Source organism: Acinonyx jubatus, chromosome F2, assembly GCF_027475565.1.
Source record: "Acinonyx jubatus isolate Ajub_Pintada_27869175 chromosome F2, VMU_Ajub_asm_v1.0, whole genome shotgun sequence".
NCBI classification, from domain to species: domain Eukaryota; kingdom Metazoa; phylum Chordata; class Mammalia; order Carnivora; family Felidae; genus Acinonyx; species Acinonyx jubatus.
In genome coordinates, this window is record NC_069394.1 from 9,774,949 (window position 1) to 9,796,849 (window position 21,901).

The window sequence follows — 21,901 nt, forward strand, 5'->3', positions numbered from 1 at the left end:
CTGGAGCTTGCTTCGGATTCTGTGTCTCCCTCTTTCTCTGCCCCTCCCCTGCTCATTCTCTCTCTCTCTCTCTCTCTCTCTCTCAAAAATAAAGAAAAACATTTAAAAAATTAAAAATAAAAAAAAATAAAGAAAATGCCCAGGAGAATGGCTGGCACACAGTGCCGTAGACAAGGACGTAGGGCGAACCCTCACGTACACTCGGATATTATTTTCCTATTTAGAAGCAGCGGTGATGCTGTGTTGGGAGCGAATCTCCCAGCCAAACAGCCAGAAAGCCTATGGGAGAGGCATTCTTGGTTTGTGACTATGCACGCCTCCCCCTCCCAGATTCCCAGGTTTCTGCAGTTATGCGGGGCCACGGGAATAATTCTGGCACGGGTTCTAGGCAGGAGCGAGCGTGGCACCTCCTGCCAGAGCACGTCAGTGGCCGCATAGTCCTCCGACTCTGTCCCTTCCGCTGCCACAATGAACCAACAACGAAGGAGCCCGCAGGGACCAGACAGAGAGCTACAGGGCAGTGAAGCTCTCCGAGGGACTGTGGAGCAGAGCTCGTCACCAATGTGCAGCGAGTATTGATATAGACAAGAAATCGATTTCCGTTGCCCCATTCAACCTGATGAGGTTATGGAGTTCATCTGTTACCGCAGCATAACCTAACCTAATCCGAACTATTCAGAGCCTTCTGCAGGTTGTTTCTGATGACTGCCCAGGCGGTTTTCTCAAGGATATTCTGCATCAGTGTGCTTAGTAACCCAACCTGTTTCCTCCAGGGGCCTCCTCGCCTGCTTCCAGACATGCCGGGCTTCCCGGGACCCAGTCCTCCGGTGAGGCTGTGCGTGGGCCTCACGTGCATTCTGTCCCTTTGGAACACAGGTGGGTCCGGTCTGAGTTCAAGAAGTGCCTGTTCTATATGCCGAGTCTGGGTTTTCACTGGGCTTTGGAGAATGCCAGTAGCTAACATGTCCGGCCAGAATCCTAAATGAGTCCCATCGAAACGGTGATGATGAATTCCCCATGTCTGGTTTTGCCCTCTGACTTCCTGCGCCAGAGTCTCTGTTGCGCAACAGCATTATCTCCCCCGCCACTGTTACGCCTCTTGTCCAAACCACTGTCCTCTCTTTCCTGGACCATGACTTCCATAGTCTACACGACCCTGCCCACCTTGCCATCCCCGGTTCCTACAATGCCCCGCCTCAGCGCTGGCTTTCGCTCAGTTCTTTAAAGTCGTACTCGTGCCCACCGCGTCCCCTGGCACACACACTGTCATCTACACTCTGCCGACCCCCCCACCCCAGCCAGTTACATTCTACTCAAATACTATTCACCCTTCAGCTGCACATCACCTGCCAGGGAGAGCTTTCAGACCACTGAGATGAATCGGGCTCCCTGTTACACACCCTCAAGGCGCTCTTCAAAGCATTCCGCGCCATTCGTCGTAATATCTTTGAGTCTTCTTTTCCTTTACGTCGGCCTTCCCGACTAGACTATAAGCACCACAAGGATGCAGTCTGCACTCACTTGTTCATCATGGTATCCCCGGCACCCAACACACGCGAAGCTTATTGAAGTCCAGCTGCTACGTAACATGGTCACAGTCGATCAATAAATACGCAGTGACTGAACTCAAAGAGCCAACTACACGTGGCATGTTAAGCAAGGCACTCCACCGTTTCCGATCATAGTCTTCTCGTCTTTAAGATGAGCGTGTTGGATCCAATTCTTTCTCGTGTCAAGCCTGGGTTATAGTTTCTCTGATGAGCGCTCTTTTATTTTAGTGTCTGCTGTGAAAGGAGAAGCCAAGAAGGAAAAGGTGATGACCCTCCTTCCTCCAACAGGTAAATGGGCGGGTGTGCCTGCCCGCTCATTCTCAAACTCCTTGGCTTCTCCGAGCCTCACTGTTCCTATCTGTAAGATGGGGCTTGCGTCTGCAGCTTAAGCGTTAACTGTCATAGTAAGAGTTCCTGACAGTTGTGCTTGCTCTATGGTTCGTGGGACCCCTGGATTCCCGTGATCTTATTAAATCCACAAAGATCACCTCGCTCGATCAGCAATGGACGATTTCGCAATGGGAGGCATTGTCATGGGTTATCCCCATTTTTGCAATAAATTCCTCTTTCCTTGCCTCTTCTTTTTCTTTTTGGTGGTGCAAAATCTGCTCTGCAGCACGACCGTGGATGCATTGCAACATAAGGAGCACACAGGAGGCAGGGGCCTGGCTGCCTTTTCCAATCTGTTGGTAAACAAGCAAGATAATGGGGGTGGGGGCGCACAGTGGGGGAATTACTCTTTATTTTTTTAATTTTGATTTATTTACTTTTTTTATTGAGAGAGAGAGAGACAGAGCATGAGTGAGGGAGGGGCAGAGAGAGGGAGACACAGAATCTGAAACGGGCTCCAGGCTCCAAGCTGTCAGCATAGAACCTGACACGGGGCTCGAACTCACAGACCGCGAGATCATGAGCTGAGCCAAGTCAGATGCTTAACCGACTGAGCCAACCAGACACCCCTATTTATTTACTTATTTTGAGAGAATGAGAGAGAGCTGAAGCAGCAGGGGAAGGGCAGAGAGAGAGGGAGAGAAAGAATCCCAAGGAGGTTCCTCCTTGTCAACGCAGAGCCCGATGCGTGGCTCAAACTAAGGCACGAACTGTGGGATCATGACCGGAGCCAAAACCAAGAGCCAGACTCTTACTTAACCAACTGAGCCACCCAGACACCCCGTAATTTTACTTAGTTTTAATTAGTACATTCGTGTGGTTCCAGATGCAAAAACGCAAAAGGAACAAAAGTGTACGAAGTGAAAATGGTCCCCAGCCAAGCGCTTCCCTTCTCCAGAGGACACGAGTGGTACCGATCTCTTGTGCATACACAGGGTAATTGTCGATAAACATTTTCCTTATTTGAGCCGTCAGTTTTCTCCTCTTCACATGGGGACAATTTGTGCTCCACAGGTAATCATAAAGGATGAACCGTGGTTAAACTAGTAAGCACGCAAAAAATATGAAAACTACCAACACTTTCTCTCTTACAGATACCGCTAAGGTGGTCTTTTCATCCAAAAAGGGAACAGTCCCTTTCTATTGTCTGTCTGGCCATTTATTTGAGAAATGCTTCTGTACGGCATCCTATTCAGAAATTTCTGCCTCAGGGGTGTTTTGTTCACGCGTCAAATACTGTTATCAGAATCCACCCACAGGTGTGCAATTACACAAAGGAATGATGGACATAATGTCTCCTTGGTGGAAGGAGTGGTATTCGGGGAGGGTTCTCGGTTAGGAAAGTTTGCACAGGGCCGGCCAGCCTCACAGCCTGTAGCACCCCTGTGGCCTGGAGCTCCAATCCCTCACCGGCACGGAGGTCTCTCTGTCCTTCCCGGCCAGGTCACAGGCGAGGTCGGCGGCTGCCACAATTGTCACTGGGGCGGCTTCCTGTAGACTCTTCAGGTGGAGGGCCCTTCAGAGCGCCAGACGGGAGAGCAGGCCGTGTGCCAGCTCTTCACCTGCTTGATCACAAATGTCTGTCTCAGAGTTCCTACTTTCGTCGCGTGACCCACTCCCCCCAGTAACCGTGTGTACGGAAGGGGACCCGTGGACCCCACCTGCCTCTGACCTCAACGCTCCAGTAGTTAACCAGGAAGCTTGGTTAAAAGCTTGGTTGAAAAGCCAGGGAACACCCCAAAACATTCGTCCACAGATGAACGGATAAAGAAAATGCGGTATGTCCATTCAGTGAAACATCATGCAGCCTTAAAAAGGAAGATAATCTTGCCATATACATGATGGATGGTCCTGGAGGGCGTTATGCTACGTGAAGCCAGTCACAGAAGGACGAATACTACATGATGCCTCTTCTTCTAGGAGGTATCTAAAATCGTCACTCCTACACGCAGAGAGTAGAAAGGGGGTTGCCAGAGGCAAAGGGAAAGAGGAAACAGGGCCACTGGTCAGGTACGGGGTATAACTACATACATCACGTCGCTTTCCTGGGCCTCAATTTCCCCATCCTTCAAAGGGAATGTCGGACAAGATACTTGCAAAGGATGTTACGAATTGTGCACGGCTGCTTTTCCACAATCCTGTTTCGTTCATGAGAACTTTTATTTCAGCGTCTGGAAACAAAGACATTCAAAAGGAAAAAGAGGCAGCCATCCTTGGCATGACGGGTAACTAAGCCAGCCTTGAATCCTGACTTGCTCTGTAGCTCTGGAACTTGGTTTTCAGCCTGTCTGTGCCTTGGTTTTTCCATCTATAAAATGGGCATAAAGCACCCCCCCCAGAATGTAACACGAAACATAATCATTCCGACAATAATAGAAACAAATGCGATATGTTCATAATGCCACCTAACCCCAAACCACTGATCCTTCAGGTCAGGGCTTTCCAGCCACTTCCACAGAGAGGCCCTCTCGAGAGTGCCCCCTTGACCAGGCCGGGCATCCTGAGGGAGGAGCTCGTGGCATCCTGCCGGGCCCTGTCTGCTGCCCCTCACATGTGATTACCCTCCTCCTGCCCGGGGCACAGACAGCAAACCCCACAGAGACGGAGACCTGTCTCTCTCTCTCTTTCTCAACTCCCAGCATGATTGCATGGCTCTCAGTGAGTGTTTGTTGAATGAATAAAGAATGAACGTGCGCTTAGGCATTTCAAGATTTCCTGTGACGTTTTCTTCGCTAGCACAAACTTCACCGAGCCGGCCAGTGGCCTGCTCTCATGACAAGGCCACTTGTCTGCAGCTCTTAGGAAACAGGTTCTGGGCTCTCTTGTTTAGGCAAGCTTCTTCTCCACTCTGAGCCTCAGCTTCCTGATCCATAAAGGGGTGGGGTAGATTAGGCCCCCTGCCTGGGGATCACCTGCCTGTTTATTAAAATGTGAATTTCTAGGCCAAGGTCGGCCTAAGGAGACTCGAGTATTGGGGGGAGGAGTCTGCCTTCTCACACGGCAGGTGATTCCACCCTTCTCTAAGCCCAAGGCCCCTGCGCCGAGGCCCCTAAGTCTCTTCCAGCGATGTGTCTCCCCTGAAGTCTTTCTCTCCCCAGTGTCTGGCCTTGGAGGAGAAGAGAGGAAGGAAAAGGGGGTGGCTTTTCTCGACACCACCGGTGAGTCCCTTCCTCCCTTCGGGGCTCCGTGGGCGGGCTGGCTAAGGGAGCCCCCTCCCCACCCCCACGTCTCCAGACCCCCACTCATAATCCCCACAGCCTCAGTCTTCAGATTGCGAGATCCACACAATTATCCAAGCATTAAGCACTGGGAACCACCTTGTTAGTGAAAATATAAAGAGGCGCATTAACCACTCTTTCCGCCTCATCTACTGCTATCCCGAATCTTCAGGAAAGAGCCTGTGAGGGGCGGGTCTTAACCTGGCAAGGTCTCTCCACTCAGCAGCACACTCCCAATATCTGGGGGAGTGACCCACTGGTTGATTGATTTTGGTGTTGATGTCTGGGCCGCGTCCCAGACCTGTTAGATCCGGATCTCCGAAGAGGGAGTCCCAGCATCAGAATAGCAGAATCAAAAAAATAAATAAATAAAACCAAACGTTTTTCTCCGAGTGATGCCAGGTGCCCAGCCAGGGCATCGTCTGTTCGACCACGTAGTCAGTTCCAAACGCAGTGGGGTTGAGAAACCTTGCCGTTTCCGTGGGCTTCCCATCACGCGTGGGCATCGCCACCGATCTCTACTGTCCCCAAATGCAGAGATAAATTATTCACAAAGGGAGCGCTCCCGTCCTTCATGGGGACTTGTCTTCTCTAACTTGTCATGATGGATGCCGCTGGCTGTCACCTCCTGAGGACGAGAACCGCCTTTTATCTCCGGACTCCATGTGCCTGGCAGTGGGGATGAGCTCCGGAAATGTCCAAAGACGAGGCACAGGTGCCTGAATGTCAGCATCGGGGAACTTCTGTTGTCGAAAAAAGCCTGCTGGTGACAGTATCTGCAAATCTCTTCTAGAACTACCCGCAAGGTCAGTCGATCTGTCCGCGCTGAACCTGACAGAGCTGGTGAATGGGATGCTGAGCAGAGCTTTAAAAGGTAACCTTCGTCGGGGCCCCCAGGTGGCTCTGTGGGTTGAGCATCTGACTCTTGATTTCGGCGCAGGTCGTGACCTCACGGTGCGTGATTTTGAGTCCCGCATCAGGCTCCAGGCTGGCAGGTGGATCCTGCTTGGGATTCTCTCTCCCTCTCTCTCTGTCCCTCCCCCACTTGCACTCTCTCTCTTTCTCTCTCTCTCTCTCTCTCTCTCTCTCTCTCAAAATAAACAAACATTCAAAAAAAATTTTTTTAAGGATAACTTTTTTAAAAAACCCAGTCCAGGCACACGTTGGTCTTGCGCCCACTTCCCTTCTGGAGGGTCTGCAGTCTGGGCAAGACAAGTCACATCTCTGCATGCCGGCTCCTCCCTGCTCAGATGGAAGGCGTGGTGTCCTCCCGGACCCCTGATGAGATTGAAAACATCCACATGAAGTAGGAGGCTGGCCAACATCTTGAGAGCGAGCTGCACCCTAGACATGGCACCCAGACAGACATTTCTAATCACACCTGCCCTGCGAGAGAGCCACCAGGGCTTAGGGACAGATTGGAAACACAGCCAAGGGACAGGTCCTTCTGCAATTTGGGTTTTGCTTATATTCAATTTTACGCATTAACTTCCATTTTTGTTCCTTTATTGTATATTTTTGTCATTTATTTTTATTTGCTCACCATCCTTTTTTTAAAAAATTTTTAATGTGTATTTTATTTTTGAGAGAGAGAGAGAGAAAGAGTGTGAGCGGGGGGGGGGGGGGGAGGGGGGGAGGGGGCAGAGAGGGAGACGCAGAATCTGAAGCAGGCTCCAGGCTCTGAGCTGTCAGCCCAGAGCCCAATGCGGGGCTTGAACTCACAGACCGAGAGATCATGACCTGAGCCGAAGTCAGATGCTTCAGCTTCACCGACTGAGCCACCCAGGCGCCCCTCATCATCTTTTTAATTTCTCTTATCTATTTACTAATTGGTAGTATTCTTATTGTCAGTAGGCATTTGACTTCTTTATCTCACTATCTCTGGCAGATACGAAGAAGTTCTTCTCCCTGCTAAGCATCACCTCCTACAGTTCCGTGGCCTTCCACAAGTTTTCCGTGGCCATTTACAACAGTAAGTGCCCCCGGCTCTGCTGGGCGGAGGTGATGGTGAGCGACCGGCCGGCAGGGCCAGGTTCTGTCTCAGGATTGCCGTGTGGATCGTGTCTCTTCACAGTTTCTAACCTGAAGGCTGTGGACCCCGCCAGGTTCCCTACCCGGTACTGTTACTGTCTGAACAACCGGACCAATGACTTATCAGGTGGGTGGAACCACTCCCCCCACCCCCCCCAGGCTTGTGGCTTTCCTGATGTCGCTTGTGCCCTTTCAGATGAGTTTGAATTAACTTCCTTTCTCCCTGGAGTGAAATAAGACAGTAATATCTATTATGCTTAAACGTGTGCACACTTCACTGTCACAGAAAGTGCTTTCCTTGGTTTTTATCTTAGAGAAATAGGTATGGCTGAACAAACGGGCAAGAACAAAATGTTCATGCTGCGTTGTTTTAAGAGAAAAAGTGGAGAACAACATACCTACGTATCATTAGAAAAATGGTTAGTTGCGTGTATAATTAAACTTTGGGAAACAGCCATAGGCATTGCATAAATGAATGGGTGTGGCCAGATTTGGCCCATGTATGGAAACATTTCCACGATATTTTTTTTCTTTTTTTTTTTAAGTTTTCTTTCTTTCTTTATTTTGAGAGAGAGAGAGAGAGAGTGTGTAGGGGAGGGGCAGAGAGAGAGGGACAGAGAGAATCCCAAGCAGGCTCTGCACTGTCAGCACAGAGCCTGATGCAGGGCTCGAACCCACGAACTGTGAGGTCTTGACCCGAGCCCAAATCGAGAGTCGGGCAGTTAACCGACTGAGCCACCCAGGCGCGCCTCCGTGACATTTTTAATTAGAAAAAGAGAGTTACAAAATAATGCATAGAATACACTGTCATTGGTGAAGAGACACATACCTGGATGCCAGGCAAGTGGTTACCCCATGAAAGAAGATTGTGTTGCGTGTTTTGCAGCAGAAGAGGGTTGATTAAGGGGGCTTGGATTCATCTGGTCTTTTTTTTTTTTTTTCAATGCGAGTATATTCACATATTACTTTTATAATTGAAATGTAAAACTATTCGGTGTTCCTTCTGTTTAGAGAATCCTGCAAGGTGAAACTGAGAATTACTCTCTCAATGCTCATTCGCCCATCTAGTGATTCTTTACTGGGCGCATGTTGTTAGCCAGACCCTCTTCTGGGTGTGAGGGCCCCCACTGAGCAAAGCAGGCGCACACCCCCTGCTCTCATGAACTTGGGCTCTATAGGAAGGGACAGAGAGTCAATGGATACACCAAAAACACCTGGTATGTTGGCCGATGGCATGACCGTGAGAACAATAAAGCAGGGGACAGGGTGAGGAGGGAAGTGGTAATGGGCTCAGCTGCGGTGCGTAGCGTGGTCAGAAAAGTCCTTGCTAAGGAGGCAGGAAATGGAGAGACAACCCTGTGGTATCCAGGGACTGAGAGTTCCAGGCAAAAGCCCAGACAGCGGGGTGAGGACTGGAGAGGCCAGCATGGCTGGAGCAGACAAGCCAGCACCGACAGTCATGGGAAATGAGCTCAAGGTTGTGGGGGCAAAGCAGGGAGGGTATCGGGGATCGAGTAGAAGTTTATAGTCCACTGCGAGGATTTGGATTCTCACCCTGAATAAGAAGGAAGCCAATGTGGGGGCGCCTGGGTGGCTCAGTTGGGTAGGCGGCTGACTCTTGATTCGGCTCAGGTCATGATCCCACAGTTCGTGAGGTCGAGCCCCACATCCGGCTCTTCACCGACAGTGTGGAGCCTGCTTGGGATTCTCTCTCTCCCTCTCTCTCTCTGCCTTCCTCCTCCCCCAAATAAATAAATAAACTTAAAAAAAAAAAAAAAAGAAGGAAGCCAATGTGATTGTCCACACAGAAGAGTGATATGATCTAACTTACATTTTTAAAAGGATCTCTTTGGTTGTTGATTAAAAAAAGAGACTGTAGGGGAGTGCCTGGGTGGCTCAGTCAGTTAAACGTCTGACTTCAGCTCAGGTCACGATCTGTGGTCCGTGAGCTCGAGTCCCGCATCAGGCTCTGCTCTGACAGCTCGGAGCCTGGAGCCACTGCCCCCGCCAGGAAAGAGTTTCTACTTCTACCTGGCGAGCCAAAGCATATTTCCCTATACCTGAAATGATGATTTGAAAAGAATTGATCCCTGGAACCTCACCACTGATAAAATAGCATATGGCTCCTCCTGTAAGCCACAGAGATTTTTACAAGGTTTACGACCGACACATTACGATGTGCTGATGCCCACTCCCCCCAGACCGCTGCCACGAGAGGCTGGGCACAGGCTGGCATCTTGTCACTGCTCAGTATCTGTAGGGAAGATGGATTTGTGGATAATCTTCAGACCCGGATTGTTTTCTCTTGAATATCCTCAACTCTGACTTAAGGCCCTCCTGTAAGGATGTATTTGCTGCATATTTGTTTTATTTCTCTAAATGAAAACAGCTTAAATTTTCTTGATTTGGAAAACAATCTATTGGGGCACCTGGGTGGCTCAGTCGGTTGAGGGTCCAACTCTTGATTTTGGCTCAGGTCATGATCCCAGTGTCGTGGGATCGAGCCCCCTGTCAGGTCCCATGCTGAGCATGGAGTCTGCTTAAGCCTCTCTCTCTCTCTCTCTCTCTCTCTCTCTCTCCCTCTCTCTCTCTCTCTCTCTCTTCCCCTCTGCCTCTCTCTCCCACTCATGCTTTCTGTCTCTTAAATGAAAAAAATTTTTGAAGAAAATAATGTATTATGATGTCAAAATGTCAGATGGCAGGGACAGTATAATCAAAAAAATCAGAGGGGTGCCTGGGTGGCTCAGTTGGTTAAGCAGCTCACTCTTGATTTCATCTCAGGTCATGATCTCACGGTTCACGGGTTCAAGCCCTGCGCTGGGCTTTGTGCTGACAGCTCAGAGCCTGGAGCCTGCTTTGCATTCTGTGTCTCCCTCTCTCTCTGCCCCTTCCCTGCTTGTGCTCTTTCTCTCTCTTTCTCTCAAAAATAAATGAAAACACTCCATTTTTTTTTAATCAGAAACACCTGATGTCCCAACATCCATAGGTAATCCCATTACCCAAGGTGGTCTAAACCACCTCTCTAACCTGCCTGCCTAAGCCATCTGTCGGCTAGTTATCTAGCCTACCTGCCTGCCATCCCACCTACCCCATCCATCTACCCATCCAACTTTGCATTCTGTATATTATTTAGAATATAAGCCAGGCTAGTATGACAAATGACCCCAAAACAAGGTGGCCTACAGAGGGTAGAAGGTAATAGCTTTTGTGTGTGGCCATCTGGGTAAATATACCAGGGCTGCTCTGATGGTATGATGGTGTAGGGGGCCCAGGGTCCTTCTAGCTTGTTGCCCTGCCTCCCATGATGCATTGCCCTTGTTCTCATAGTGCAGGATGGTTTGCCACCGCATCCACATCCCAGTAACAAGGGAGAGGAAGAAAGGAACTGAAGACATGCCCACCCACTATAGAAATTCACAGTCTGGAAACCTTCCACATGCTTCTTCCCACATTCAGTTGCCCAGAATTTAGCCCTATGGCCACACCCCCTGGGCAAACAGGCTCAAAAATGTCGTTTTTAAGCTACGTTAAACCTGGTTGTGCCCAACTGAAATTTCATATTCTCTTGCTAAAGGAAGGTGGGAGAATGGATATTGAGAGAAAAACTTCCATATCTACCATGTTTTCTATGTAGCATTATAATCCGCCTTTAAGCCAATCAGTATGTCTTAAAAACCGTCCTATTCCAATGAATATAAATACGCCTCATCCTTCGTATGAATTCATAGCATTGGTTGCAAGAATGTACCATAAGGGACTTAATTTGTCTCTTCTTGATAGAAACTTAGTTTATCCCCCCGTGTTTGTACGATTATCAACAACGCTGTACCTGTGTACGATCGCTTGAGTGCGTGCCCAATTATGCTGGAGGATATCGTCCTTGACAGAGAAACAATTTTGCAGTGACTCAAACTGCTAAAATGTTCTCTAGACACCTTGCATGAGTTTAGGCCCCTACCAGTCACGTTTGAAAGCACGTGTTTTTCCCCCACCCTTGCCGACATGAAGTACTAAGTCACATTCTTAAATCATTACCAATGGGATAGGCAAAAGGTTGTTTACCCTATTTTCTGTTTATATGTGAAAGTGGTCAGAAATCACTCATCTGGAGGCATGGCTACTAAGTTAGATGATTCAGATTTTCATCAAAACAAAGAATATTGGTGAGGTAATGATAGCTGATTTTCTTCCAAGCCTAATAAGGGGATTGCAAACAGCCATTCTGAAGGGAGAGTTCGTGCAGTGTGTTGAGTAAGGGATTGCTCAAGCAGCGGTGGGAAAAGTGGGAAGAGTGGGCGCTTTGGCCCAACGTAGACCTCAGTTCAAATTCAAGCTCCACCACATCCTCTGGCGCCTTGGGAAAGTTCCATGATCTCTCCAAAACTTGGGCAGCACCTGGATTCCATCCTTGATGTCCTGCCTCTAGACCCCTGGTCTTAGCTTCTATGCAATGGTAGTAGCAGATTGCTGTTTACTGCTCTGCCTCTGAGTCTCTCTCTCCCATGAATCTCAGCTTCAGGCGGGCAGAGATGGGGTCTCACACAATGCTTCAGTCCCGAGCAGGTGTCTGACACCCTGCAAACAGTCAATAAATATCCATGGTATAATTGAATTAATAAAAAAAGACATTTAAGAAGTAGGAAGGAAATGGATGGAAGGAGTCATGAAATGCCACCCTTCCTCACTTTCCATAACGTGACCAAGGACAGGCTGGTCTGAAGAGACACGGGAAGGAGGCGTTCTTCTGCGTGGCCACGTGGCCACATCTGCATCTGTGTACGACCGCCTGTCCCCTCTGGGAGACTGAGCGTGTGACTGTGCATGTGTGGTAAGATCACACGATGGTTCTGGTTCCCTTAGAGGAATGTCCGCCTCCTCTTGGCCTCGTGCGTGTCACAGTCCACTGGTTGTCACGTGACATTTTCCTGCCGCTCTGGGTTCCGCATTTTCAGTCCTCTGTGTTCTATATTTTCAAGTCACCTTGCCCCCCCCACTGAAGCTCATAATCCCGTTGAGTAAAAGAAGTGTTTTCCAAAGCATGACAGGAAATTATCCAGATGACACCAGAAGCTTCCCCCTTACTGTTTGGGGCTCCTAAAATTCATGCCCGTTTTGGAAGCCACACGTGCACTGGATCCTGGAAAACCACAAGCGAACAGTAGAGGAAGTCGCAGCGCTTTGCCTGCACATGTATCGGGAGCTTTCATTGGTCAATGGCACCCACTGCGTCGAGCAATGGCCCTGTTCAAATCCTGCTCAGAGAGAAAGTTCACAAAGATTTGGAGCCTGAAATGTGACATTCTCCCAACCTCCTCCCTCAGCATTCTTCACAAGTGGGCACAGGAGCAGAAGTCCCTGGTTCTATTTTGTATAGGCTTCCCATCTCTTTATAACCCACTATTAACGTTTACCTCACTTTTTGAAAATCCAAAATTATGTAAATTCCTGTTGCCTGACTGTGGGGTCGCTTCCTGTCTGATAGATTTGGTATACTAAAGCAATCTGATGAGATAATAGGGGACCACAAATGAGAACAACCATTATTCAGTAATGCGGCTTTTCCGCAGACGTTTGGCATTGGCATAGAGGGATTCGGAGGGAGAGGGTAGTGGGAGGGGAAATGATGGTGGATCGAGAAGTTTTCTCCCGGAATTGAGACATCTTTATAATTAGTAATATTTCTCTGCATGATTGTTAACATCCCTCAACAAACAGAGCGAAATCAAACTTGTAACATTTACTCTGCAAAGTCCAAACACACTACACTTTTCCGCCCAAGTCTCCGGATCGGAACCGTAAACCTCCTCGATCCTTCTTGCAGATTTCACGGCCCTGCTGGTGGACGTCGTTGGAAATTCTACCAGCTACCTCACGGAGATTTTCAAGTCAACCTCAATCCTCTCAGGTGTGTTCATCTTGAAAACTCTTGAAAAATTGGAGATTCGGCGAATTGGCGTCCATCAAGGGTATATCAAAGTTGGTAGACTCCCCACCCCAAGCCCTGGCCCAGGCCGGGCTGCCGAGAACCTCTGTGTGCATTTTATTTAGACAATCAGTGTGGCCCAGTTGCAACCACTAGTATTTGAAGACTCCATCTTTCAGTCAGAGCTATTCCTGGTATCGAAGACCTTGGAGGAAGAGTCCGAGGCTCAAAGTTAGGGGAATCCAGGCAGACTCAAGAAAACAGCTTCTACTGGATAGCTACACTCCCATTTCAAAGATGAGAAAACGGGGATTTAGAGAGGTTGCCTGTTTTGCTCAAGGTTGGTTCAGAATGTAGAATTCGATCTATATGCAGCCTAAGCCCATGTCCGGCATACAGCTGAGAAGGATCTGCCTCTTTCACAAGATGGCCTCATGTAACCCCCTGGGGGAATGTGAATTGCCTGGGCAATTGCTTGGGTGAATTGCCACTGTGCAAAGCACATTTCTAGTCAATTGCCCGCACATGGACTCATCAGAAGGCTGGTGTGCTGCACCATGCGGCAATTACTGTGCTAGAAACAGTGGGGAGCCAGAAAGAGAAATCATAATAGATATCATTGGCCACTAAGGACTCTTCCAGGGCTTTCCACGTTTTCCCTCATTGGATCCTAACTACAACCTTGTGGAATAACTACATGTTTATCCCCACTTTACGGGTAAGGAAACTATTGCGTATGAGGTCAAGTGTCTTGCCCAAGATTATTCTACAGAAATGGAATTCTAACCCAGGCATTCTGGCTCTCTAAAGCCCATGCTCTTGCTTCCTATGCTAATGTATATAATAATGAGACCCCCATTACCAGCGATAATTATTATTATTATGACGATTTACCGAGCTTCTCCATCTGCCAGGCACCATACTTCGTACCCAAACTCACACAAAACCTTCCATCCCATGGAGATTGGGGGATTTGGAAAGCCCACAGAAGCGAGTGTGGAATTCAAATATTCACCATTTTAAAGATGGATAAACTGAGTCCTAGAGAGGTCAAGCAGTTCGCTCATGGCCATAAAGCTGGTAAATGGCAGCGCTGATGTTGTAACACTGGTAGTTGACCCCAGAGGCTGTGTCCTTAGCCATTATATTATAATGCACGCCCCCCCCCCAAAAAAAAACCCAGAAAATCAGGGCTGCCTTAAAAGGACGGAGTTATCCTTATTTTCCTATAACATCCTGAGCTAGGGATTTCCAGCTTAATTTTCATTTCAGCCAAAGACTTAAAGCTTTGGAACCATTGCTAAGCCTTGTGTACTCGTTTGTCTTCCAGTGAGTCAGACAAATGAATCCGACTGCACCTTCATCTGTATGATGACAGGAAAGTCAGGTGAACCAGCAACCATTCTTTGACAAGCTCTCTGAGCTGAGACATAAGCCGAACCCTCCAGCAGGTGAACCCAAGATTTGATCCTGTGGGTGTGGTTTTTGTAGGACGGAACCTTTCTGACTTCTGGGAGGTGGCAGAGAAATCTCCTGTTATCAACTACACATTTACCAGCAGCATGCCTGGTGGTCCAGGTGAGTGTGAACCCCCCAGACTCCTACTGTCGTCTCCAGACCAGGGGCGCAGCCAGCAGACTGAAGACTGAATTCTGCCCTCACAGGTTAGCTATACTGTGCTAAAATCAAAGGTTTTGGCCATTAAAGAAAAGTAATCTCTGGATTCTCTTACAAAAGAAGATCTGGTGACCAAGAAACAACGGGAGTTGAGTAGCTGCTGTCCCCATCCCTCTTATTAGAAGGGACACCTTTCTCCTTTTTTCCAGAGCCCTCACTGCTCCCTGTTACCTTGCTTTTTTTTTTTTTTTTATATTAACTACCTGGCTTTTGTAGGTAATTGAATTTGTGACCTTGTTTAGACATTGTCACCCTATAATACTCAGCCACTACCCAACTGTCCTCTACGCCTCTGAAAGCACCTAGCCATCTGCTGGCCTTTTCCCTGGCACCAGGTGGCCTTTTTAGAACCACCTTTAAGCCTTCTTTTGTCCCTACACTTAACTGTCACTTCTAGCTGAATGACGTTTCTTGAATCTGGCTGGTCCTCCAAGATTATCGGCTGCTGCCGTGATTATCTCAGTTCCAGTCCTTGCCATCTACCTTTGAATTAGAATAGCCTCTGAGCCAGTTTTCCTGGACCCAGCCTCTTATTTCTTTAAAATACCCATTCATTGGGGTGCCTGGGTGGCTCAGTTGGTTGAGTGTCCGACTTCAGCTCAGGTCATTATCTTGTGGTCTGTGAGTTCGAGCCCCGCGTCGACTCTGTGCTGACAGCTCAGAGCCTAGAGCCTGCTTCGGATTCTGTGTCTTCCTCTCTCTTTGCCCCTCCCCTGCTCATGCTCTGTCTCTCTCTGTCTCCGAAATAAATAAACATTAAAAAAAAATTAAACTACCCATTTACTGCCATAAGAGTGATAGTCTTGAAATACGATTAGGTTTTGTCTCTTCACTGCTCAGAACTAAGTCGAGATCAGAGGGTCCAAAGTGCTTAGCTTGGAGTATACGTTTTTCTGGAATTATATTCAGCCTCATCTGCTCTCTTCCTTTGAATCTTCTGTTCAAATGACATTGAAATTCCTGCCTCTTCTTGCAGATGGCATCTACCTCCCATGCCTCTGCTGCCTTGCTCAGCCTGGAACTCTTTCCCCACTTTTCCATATTTCAGCACCCAACTTATCTGTCAATCTCCAGCTCAGCTGCTGCGTCCCCCTTCCTAAAAATCTCCCAATCAAAATTTGTCTTCTATCTCTATGACTCTGCACCATGGCGCTTGTACATCATTTGGACTCTGTGTTACTCCAGGTTGGATCACAGGTGACTTTCCATGTGTGTCTGCTCCCTGAGTGGTCATTGATGGCAGACACCGAATCTTTTTCAGCCCCCCAATCTTCCTCCCCTCTCCCTTCCCCCTGGCACGTATCATGCACATAGTAGGTTCTTCATCAGGGTTTCTCGGCATGAAATGAAATTTACAGTAAATCTCCAGTTCCACTGGAGTTGGCTGCCGTGATTTACATCTTGTAGCTGCATTTATTTATCTTAGTTATGCTGAGGAAGAAAGCTCATCTCTTGTGGAACGAGGCTGCTTGATAAGGGGATAAAATGGGCATTTGGTGGGTTCCCTTCTCCTACTTGACTCTGAGGACAGATCTGAGGATTGAGTGAATGTCACTTCTTTAGAGTCCTTCCACGACCTTCCCACCCCAGTCTCAACTGTGTGTCTTCTTTGTGCTCCTTTATAAAGTACAAATGCTTGGGAAGAGAGAACATATGTACAAGTGGACTCACATTTACAAGGTTGATGTGCCCGATAGCCAGTCAGTCACCTGGCTGAGTGATGGTTTGATTGGGAGTCCATGAGTCCATGAGTCCATGAGTCCAATTCATCTGGAAACAAGGACCGGGCCTCTGGTGCATGTGGGTATTACCGAGCCCAGAAGTAAGGCAGGAGAGAAGAAATAAGGCTGCAGGGCCACATCTTAACCATTGCACAGGATGTTCCATACACAATGACCTGCCAAAGGGGCAAGCAGGGGCTGAAATCTCACCAGTGAGCAGGTTGGCCTTCGTCCACCCAGAAGGGACCCGATGGGCCAGTGGGGGCCTGTCATCCTAACGTGCCGTCCCCACCACTCAAGTCTTCCCAGCTGGAGAGAGAAGGTAAAATTAACACTCGAGCCCCGTCCTCCATTTCTCCACGGAGCACCCAAGGAGGCCGGGTAGATTTCCCCCTGAATTGAGCCTTCCTGCCATCTCTGTGAGAGCCTGTCTTTCAAGAAGCTTCTGCCTGGCACCATCTGATTCTGTTCACAGTGCTTCCTCACACAGTGTTTTTGGAAGTTGATATTTTAGCTTACTTTGCCATTCAAAAAGAAACCCTCCTCTTTGGTGATATAGGGTACTGTTCCAAGTAAGGTTCGAAACTCGGCATTCAGTACATTTGTTGTCCAATGACCTTTCAGGGGCTTGACAGTTCTGTGTCCAAAGTGTCAACCATATGAAAGCTTCCCTTGACTATCAATCTCCCTTCACGTACAGCTACCAAGGGCTCGTCTGTGACTTCAATGCCCATACCCACAAGCCAGCAAACACTACCAAGGAGAAGCCCCCCGCACGGAGCCCAGAGCACCAGAGTGTCCTCTCTGAGAACTGTTCCCTGGACAGAGACAACTCCTCTTGCAAAGGGAGAGCAGACCCAGAACCCGGGAAGCCTTCCTGAGCTTCACTCCAGGACCGCGGCCACGCGGGGCAGCGCCTCCCCAACCCCAGCCTTGGGTAAGAAGCTTTCTCTCCCTTTCCCCTCCTGTCCTGTTTCTCCCTCCTAGTCCCCCTAGGCTCATGTAAATAAATAAAGTCCTTCCTTTCTCCCTTCTCCAGAGACCTCTTTCTTTTTCAGCATCCCTTAAATAAGAGAGCGACATGAGCCAGTATGGATTCCATACAGACAAGCCAAAGCGGCAAATATCATTGGCATCACGTCCTGCTAACCCTCACGTGTATGGCTTTTATTCTGAAATAGTTTAAGACTCACAAGACGTTGCAAAAATAGTACAGAAGCCTCCCTGATCCCTCTCACCCAGCATCCCCCAATAAGCATACCGTAAGAATATCTGACATAAGTGAAGCACATTGAAGGATAAGGTATTTTTATTTTGGCAAAGCACGTAGCAATGTCTCTCCTGAAATGAGCACTAAATGGTGGACTTTTATGGCAGCGTTAGGCTGATTTAAAACTGGCTGGATAATGATGCCAAGAATATATTAACGACATGATGCCAGCATGGAAATCTGCCACAGATGGCGTGTCGGGGGTTCCTCCTTCCCCACCACCTTTGTGGACACCATCACTGGTGTCGCTGAAGATGAAAAGCCGTGCTCCTGCTATTTGGAAATAAGATACAACTGAGATAACTCTTTCGTTAAAAGCCAATAGTGCCTCAGTGAGTTCTGACAAAGGAGCGGAGTCATAGGATTCATTCATTCATTCATTCATTCTCCCACCCACTCATCAAGACGTGTATTTGCTACCAGACTCCAGACTGGCTGTTGAAAACGCAGCTCTATCAATGTTTCATTTCGTACTTGAGCTCGCAAACCAGGGAGGGAGACACAGGCATGTGAACTGAGAGTTACATCTAGCCTACAAAGAGCTATTGTCCTGGAGAGCCCAGTGAAGGGGCTTCTGGGAGGAGGTGAGAACTGATGGGAGTCAGGCAAGCAGGAAAACAAGAAAGAGGAAAAGCAATCAACTTCACCGACCAGAAAGTCGTTAGTACCGTAGCCAGTATCTTGACAATTACCCATAATTAGAAAGTTTCCCAGAATAATATTTTTTAAGAAGGATGTGATGGCTAGTGGCAAGAAAAATCATAAAATACTTAGCTACAAGCCTAGCAGGAAAAGTGCTGGGTTTTATACAAGAAAAAACTATAAAACTTTAATGGGAGAAATACACGCATATTTAAATAAATGATGTGATATCACTTCTCGGCCTTTTGGCTAAGATCGAGTGAAATAAAGGAAGTGATATACCATGTTCTGGATGAGAACTCTAAATATGTTTTTAAAAATTTGTAATTTTTTAAAGGTACATTTAGTTTTGGGGGGGGGGAGAGGGAGAGAGGCAGAGTGTGAGCGGGGAGAGGCAGAGAGAGAGGGAGACAGAATCCAAAGCAGGCTCCAGGCTCTGAGCTGTCAGCACAGAGCCCAACGTGGGGCTCAAAGTCACGAACCGTGAGATCATGACCTGAGCCGAAGTTGGATGTTTAACCCACTGAGCCACCAGTGGGTTATTTTCAAGATGGCATTTGTTCCCAACTTAACTTATAGAGTTAAAGTTTTCCAAGGGGGTGAGTTTTTTGTTTTGTTTGTTAAGTTTATTTATTTTGAGAGAGAGAGGGAGAGAGAGAGAGAGCAGGGGAGGGGCAGAGAAAGAGGGAGAGGCAGAGACTCCCAAGCAGGCTCCATGCTGTCAGCAGGGAGCCAGATGCAAGGCTCGAACCCACGAACCATGAGATCATGACCTGAGCCAAAACCACGTGTCGGCTGCTTAACCAACTGAGCCACCCAGGCGCCCAACGGGTTATTTTTAAAAACTTGAAAAAAAGTTATTTTAATTCCTATCATGGAAATGAGCAAGAGAGAACCCCCAGCAATTGTTTAAAAGGCCACCAAGAGAAGAGAGAGAAGAGAAGAGAAGAGAAGGTCTTCCTCAAATGCCGTGATATTGCATTGTTATCAGTAGCATTATCATCATCTCCATTTTGATGATAACACCAAAAAACAACGTGAAGTCACTTGTCCCAAATTTCACAACATGGGGGGAGGAGGCGGGAACAAAATTTCCCCTCCAGGTCTCCTTACCTCAAACCCGTTAACCTTGCCTCTAGATCATGAGATGAGAAATGTGCTCTTAACTTTGAGGGAACCCACTGTCCCCCGAACACACACTTTAGCTGATTGTTCGGACGTCCAAGGGATTTGCAGGTTTCTTTCTCGTTTTTTTAAAGATTTTTTTTATGTTTATTTTTGAGACAGAGCGAGACAGAGTATGAGCAGGGGAAGGGCAGAGAGGGAGACACCGAATCCGAAGCAGGCTCCAGGCTCTGAGCTGTCAGCACAGAGCCCGACATGGGGCTCGAACCCACAAACTACAACATCATGACGTGAGGTGAAGTCAGACGCTCAACCGACTGAGCCACCCAGGTGCCCCAAGATTTTATTTTTAAGCAATCTCTACATCCAATGTGGGGCTCGAACTGACAGCCCTGAGATCGAGTCACATGCTCTACTGACTGAGCTAGCCAGGTGCCCCCTGGACGTGTCTTTCTTGTTGGTAATTAGGAAAATAAAGGTTACCGTGGTCCATTTATTCCAGGTCAGGGTAGAGCGTAAGTCCCTGGGTCATCTGTATTATGCATGCACATTACATTTGGTAACACTTCAACGTTTTGGTAATTTTATACCTGAATCAAAATGGTCAAGAATTAAAAGTCTTCTGTTACTGCCCCATGTGCAGCTACCAAGAGGGTGACCCGGACTCCATGGGTGACAACCAGCAGTCAGGCATGGACTTCCAACCTACCTGTGCCCTGGGCTCAGACCATGGGTGAGAAAGCACCCGGAGGGCCTCCCTGGGAAACATCGTCCTCCACACCCACATCTCCTGCAGAGGCCATGACCACGTGGAGCCTTTCTGGGCCACCTGCTGGGGCAGCGTCCACACAGGGCAGCTCATCCCAGGCCAGCCCAGCCTCAGGTAAGAGGGGATGTTCACTGAAGTTAGCTTTGTCCGTTTTTAAAACATTTTCTAAATTTTTATTTGTCTTATATTTTCTTATGTTTATTTTTGAGAGAGAGAGAGTATGAGACGGGGAGGGACAGAGACAGAGGGAGACACAGAATCGGAAGCAGGCTCCAGGCCCCGAGCTGTCAGCACAGAGCCCGATGCGGGGCGCGAACTCGTGAACGGTGAGATCACGACCTGAGCCGAAGTCGGACGCTCCACCGACTGAGCCACCCAGGCGCCCCACATTTTCTAAAGTTTTAAAATGTAATGCACACACAGAAAAGTAATAAACGATAAGTTAGCACCATAATTAATAATCGTAAGGTGAACCCTCTCTTCCTTCTCTTTACCCCAACCCTTTTCTACCCATCTTGGATGAGTGAGCGAATGAATGAATGAATGAAAACTCCTTCTTCGCAGGAATCTCCCACATCGTCTCTCTTTTATGTGCCCACAGTCCAATGTCTTCTTTTCCCTGGGTTTCACTGTCCATGAAACGTGTGACCAGTAAAAGCCAACACTGTTCACTCCAGAGAATGCGACTGCCTTTTTGGTGGAGTATTATTATGTATTAATGTTATTACATTAATTACATATACAAGCCGTATATGCAATGTAACGTAGCATGTTCATTAATTATGTACACAAATATAATTGTATATACATTAATACGCAATCATTTTTACTATCAGGAAAGCCTGAGTTCTAACAAAAGCAAGAGAAAAATTGTCAAATGTGATCCCAACTCTATATTTCTACGTGTATTTGTTTTTATGGGTGTGTAATAAATACACACAGAAAATAGAACATAGAACAAAATAAGACTGAAAAAACTTCACCACCTATTAACCTTGACTATAACCGGGAAGTAGCTATGATTTTAATTTTTTTTCACCCCACTGACATGAATTTTCTATATTTTCTACTCCTCTAGCCAAATGCATAACTTTTATTGTATTTGTTTTTGAAATCACTTCCTCTGGAACCTGCAGCCCAAGGCCCTCCATCCACGCTCACCAGAGTCCCTACGTCGTACCAGTCATCGTTGGTATTTAGTGTCCATTAACTGGCCCTTCCTCCCTCTGGGCCACACTCTCCTCAAGGGCCTGAGTCTTTAATCTCCAGTTTTCAGGAAACACAGCAGGCACTCAGGAAAAGTGTGTCGAACTACCTACATTTCGTAAGAAAGGGCCTAAGTGCCAAGTCTCGACTTGAGGCTCGAAATCGCAATTGCGCAAACAGACACGGAAACGCCATTTTGATAGCTGTAATCGGAGTACCGCCTCACATGATTGCACAGGAAAACTAAAAGCTAACGCCTTTGGTTTGGGCTAGCTGGATGCCAGCATCCAGCACGGCCCGAGGCCCTGCGCTCTGGTCTTTATTTCAGACACAGCCGGGCTGGGACCCTGATTCCACCGTTGCTGCTGTCTGTCCTTAG

The 21,901-nt window shown here is 47.9% G+C and overlaps 1 protein-coding gene across 1 annotated transcript in view; it reads left to right on the top strand.

The window, feature by feature from the left end:
* Positions 1-797: 797 nt before the first annotated feature.
* HHLA1 (HERV-H LTR-associating 1) overlaps positions 798-21,901 on the top strand; it is a 36,896-nt gene continuing 15,792 nt past the window's right edge. The window contains exons 1-11 of the mRNA XM_015068328.3: positions 798-876; positions 1,779-1,838; positions 5,039-5,098; positions 5,952-6,032; positions 7,047-7,130; positions 7,233-7,316; positions 13,011-13,094; positions 14,443-14,499; positions 14,604-14,696; positions 17,211-17,447; positions 20,191-20,430. Of these exons, the coding sequence (XP_014923814.2) occupies positions 798-876; positions 1,779-1,838; positions 5,039-5,098; positions 5,952-6,032; positions 7,047-7,130; positions 7,233-7,316; positions 13,011-13,094; positions 14,443-14,499; positions 14,604-14,696; positions 17,211-17,447; positions 20,191-20,430 (1,159 nt within the window). The remainder of the gene's footprint in view (positions 877-1,778; positions 1,839-5,038; positions 5,099-5,951; positions 6,033-7,046; positions 7,131-7,232; positions 7,317-13,010; positions 13,095-14,442; positions 14,500-14,603; positions 14,697-17,210; positions 17,448-20,190; positions 20,431-21,901) is intronic.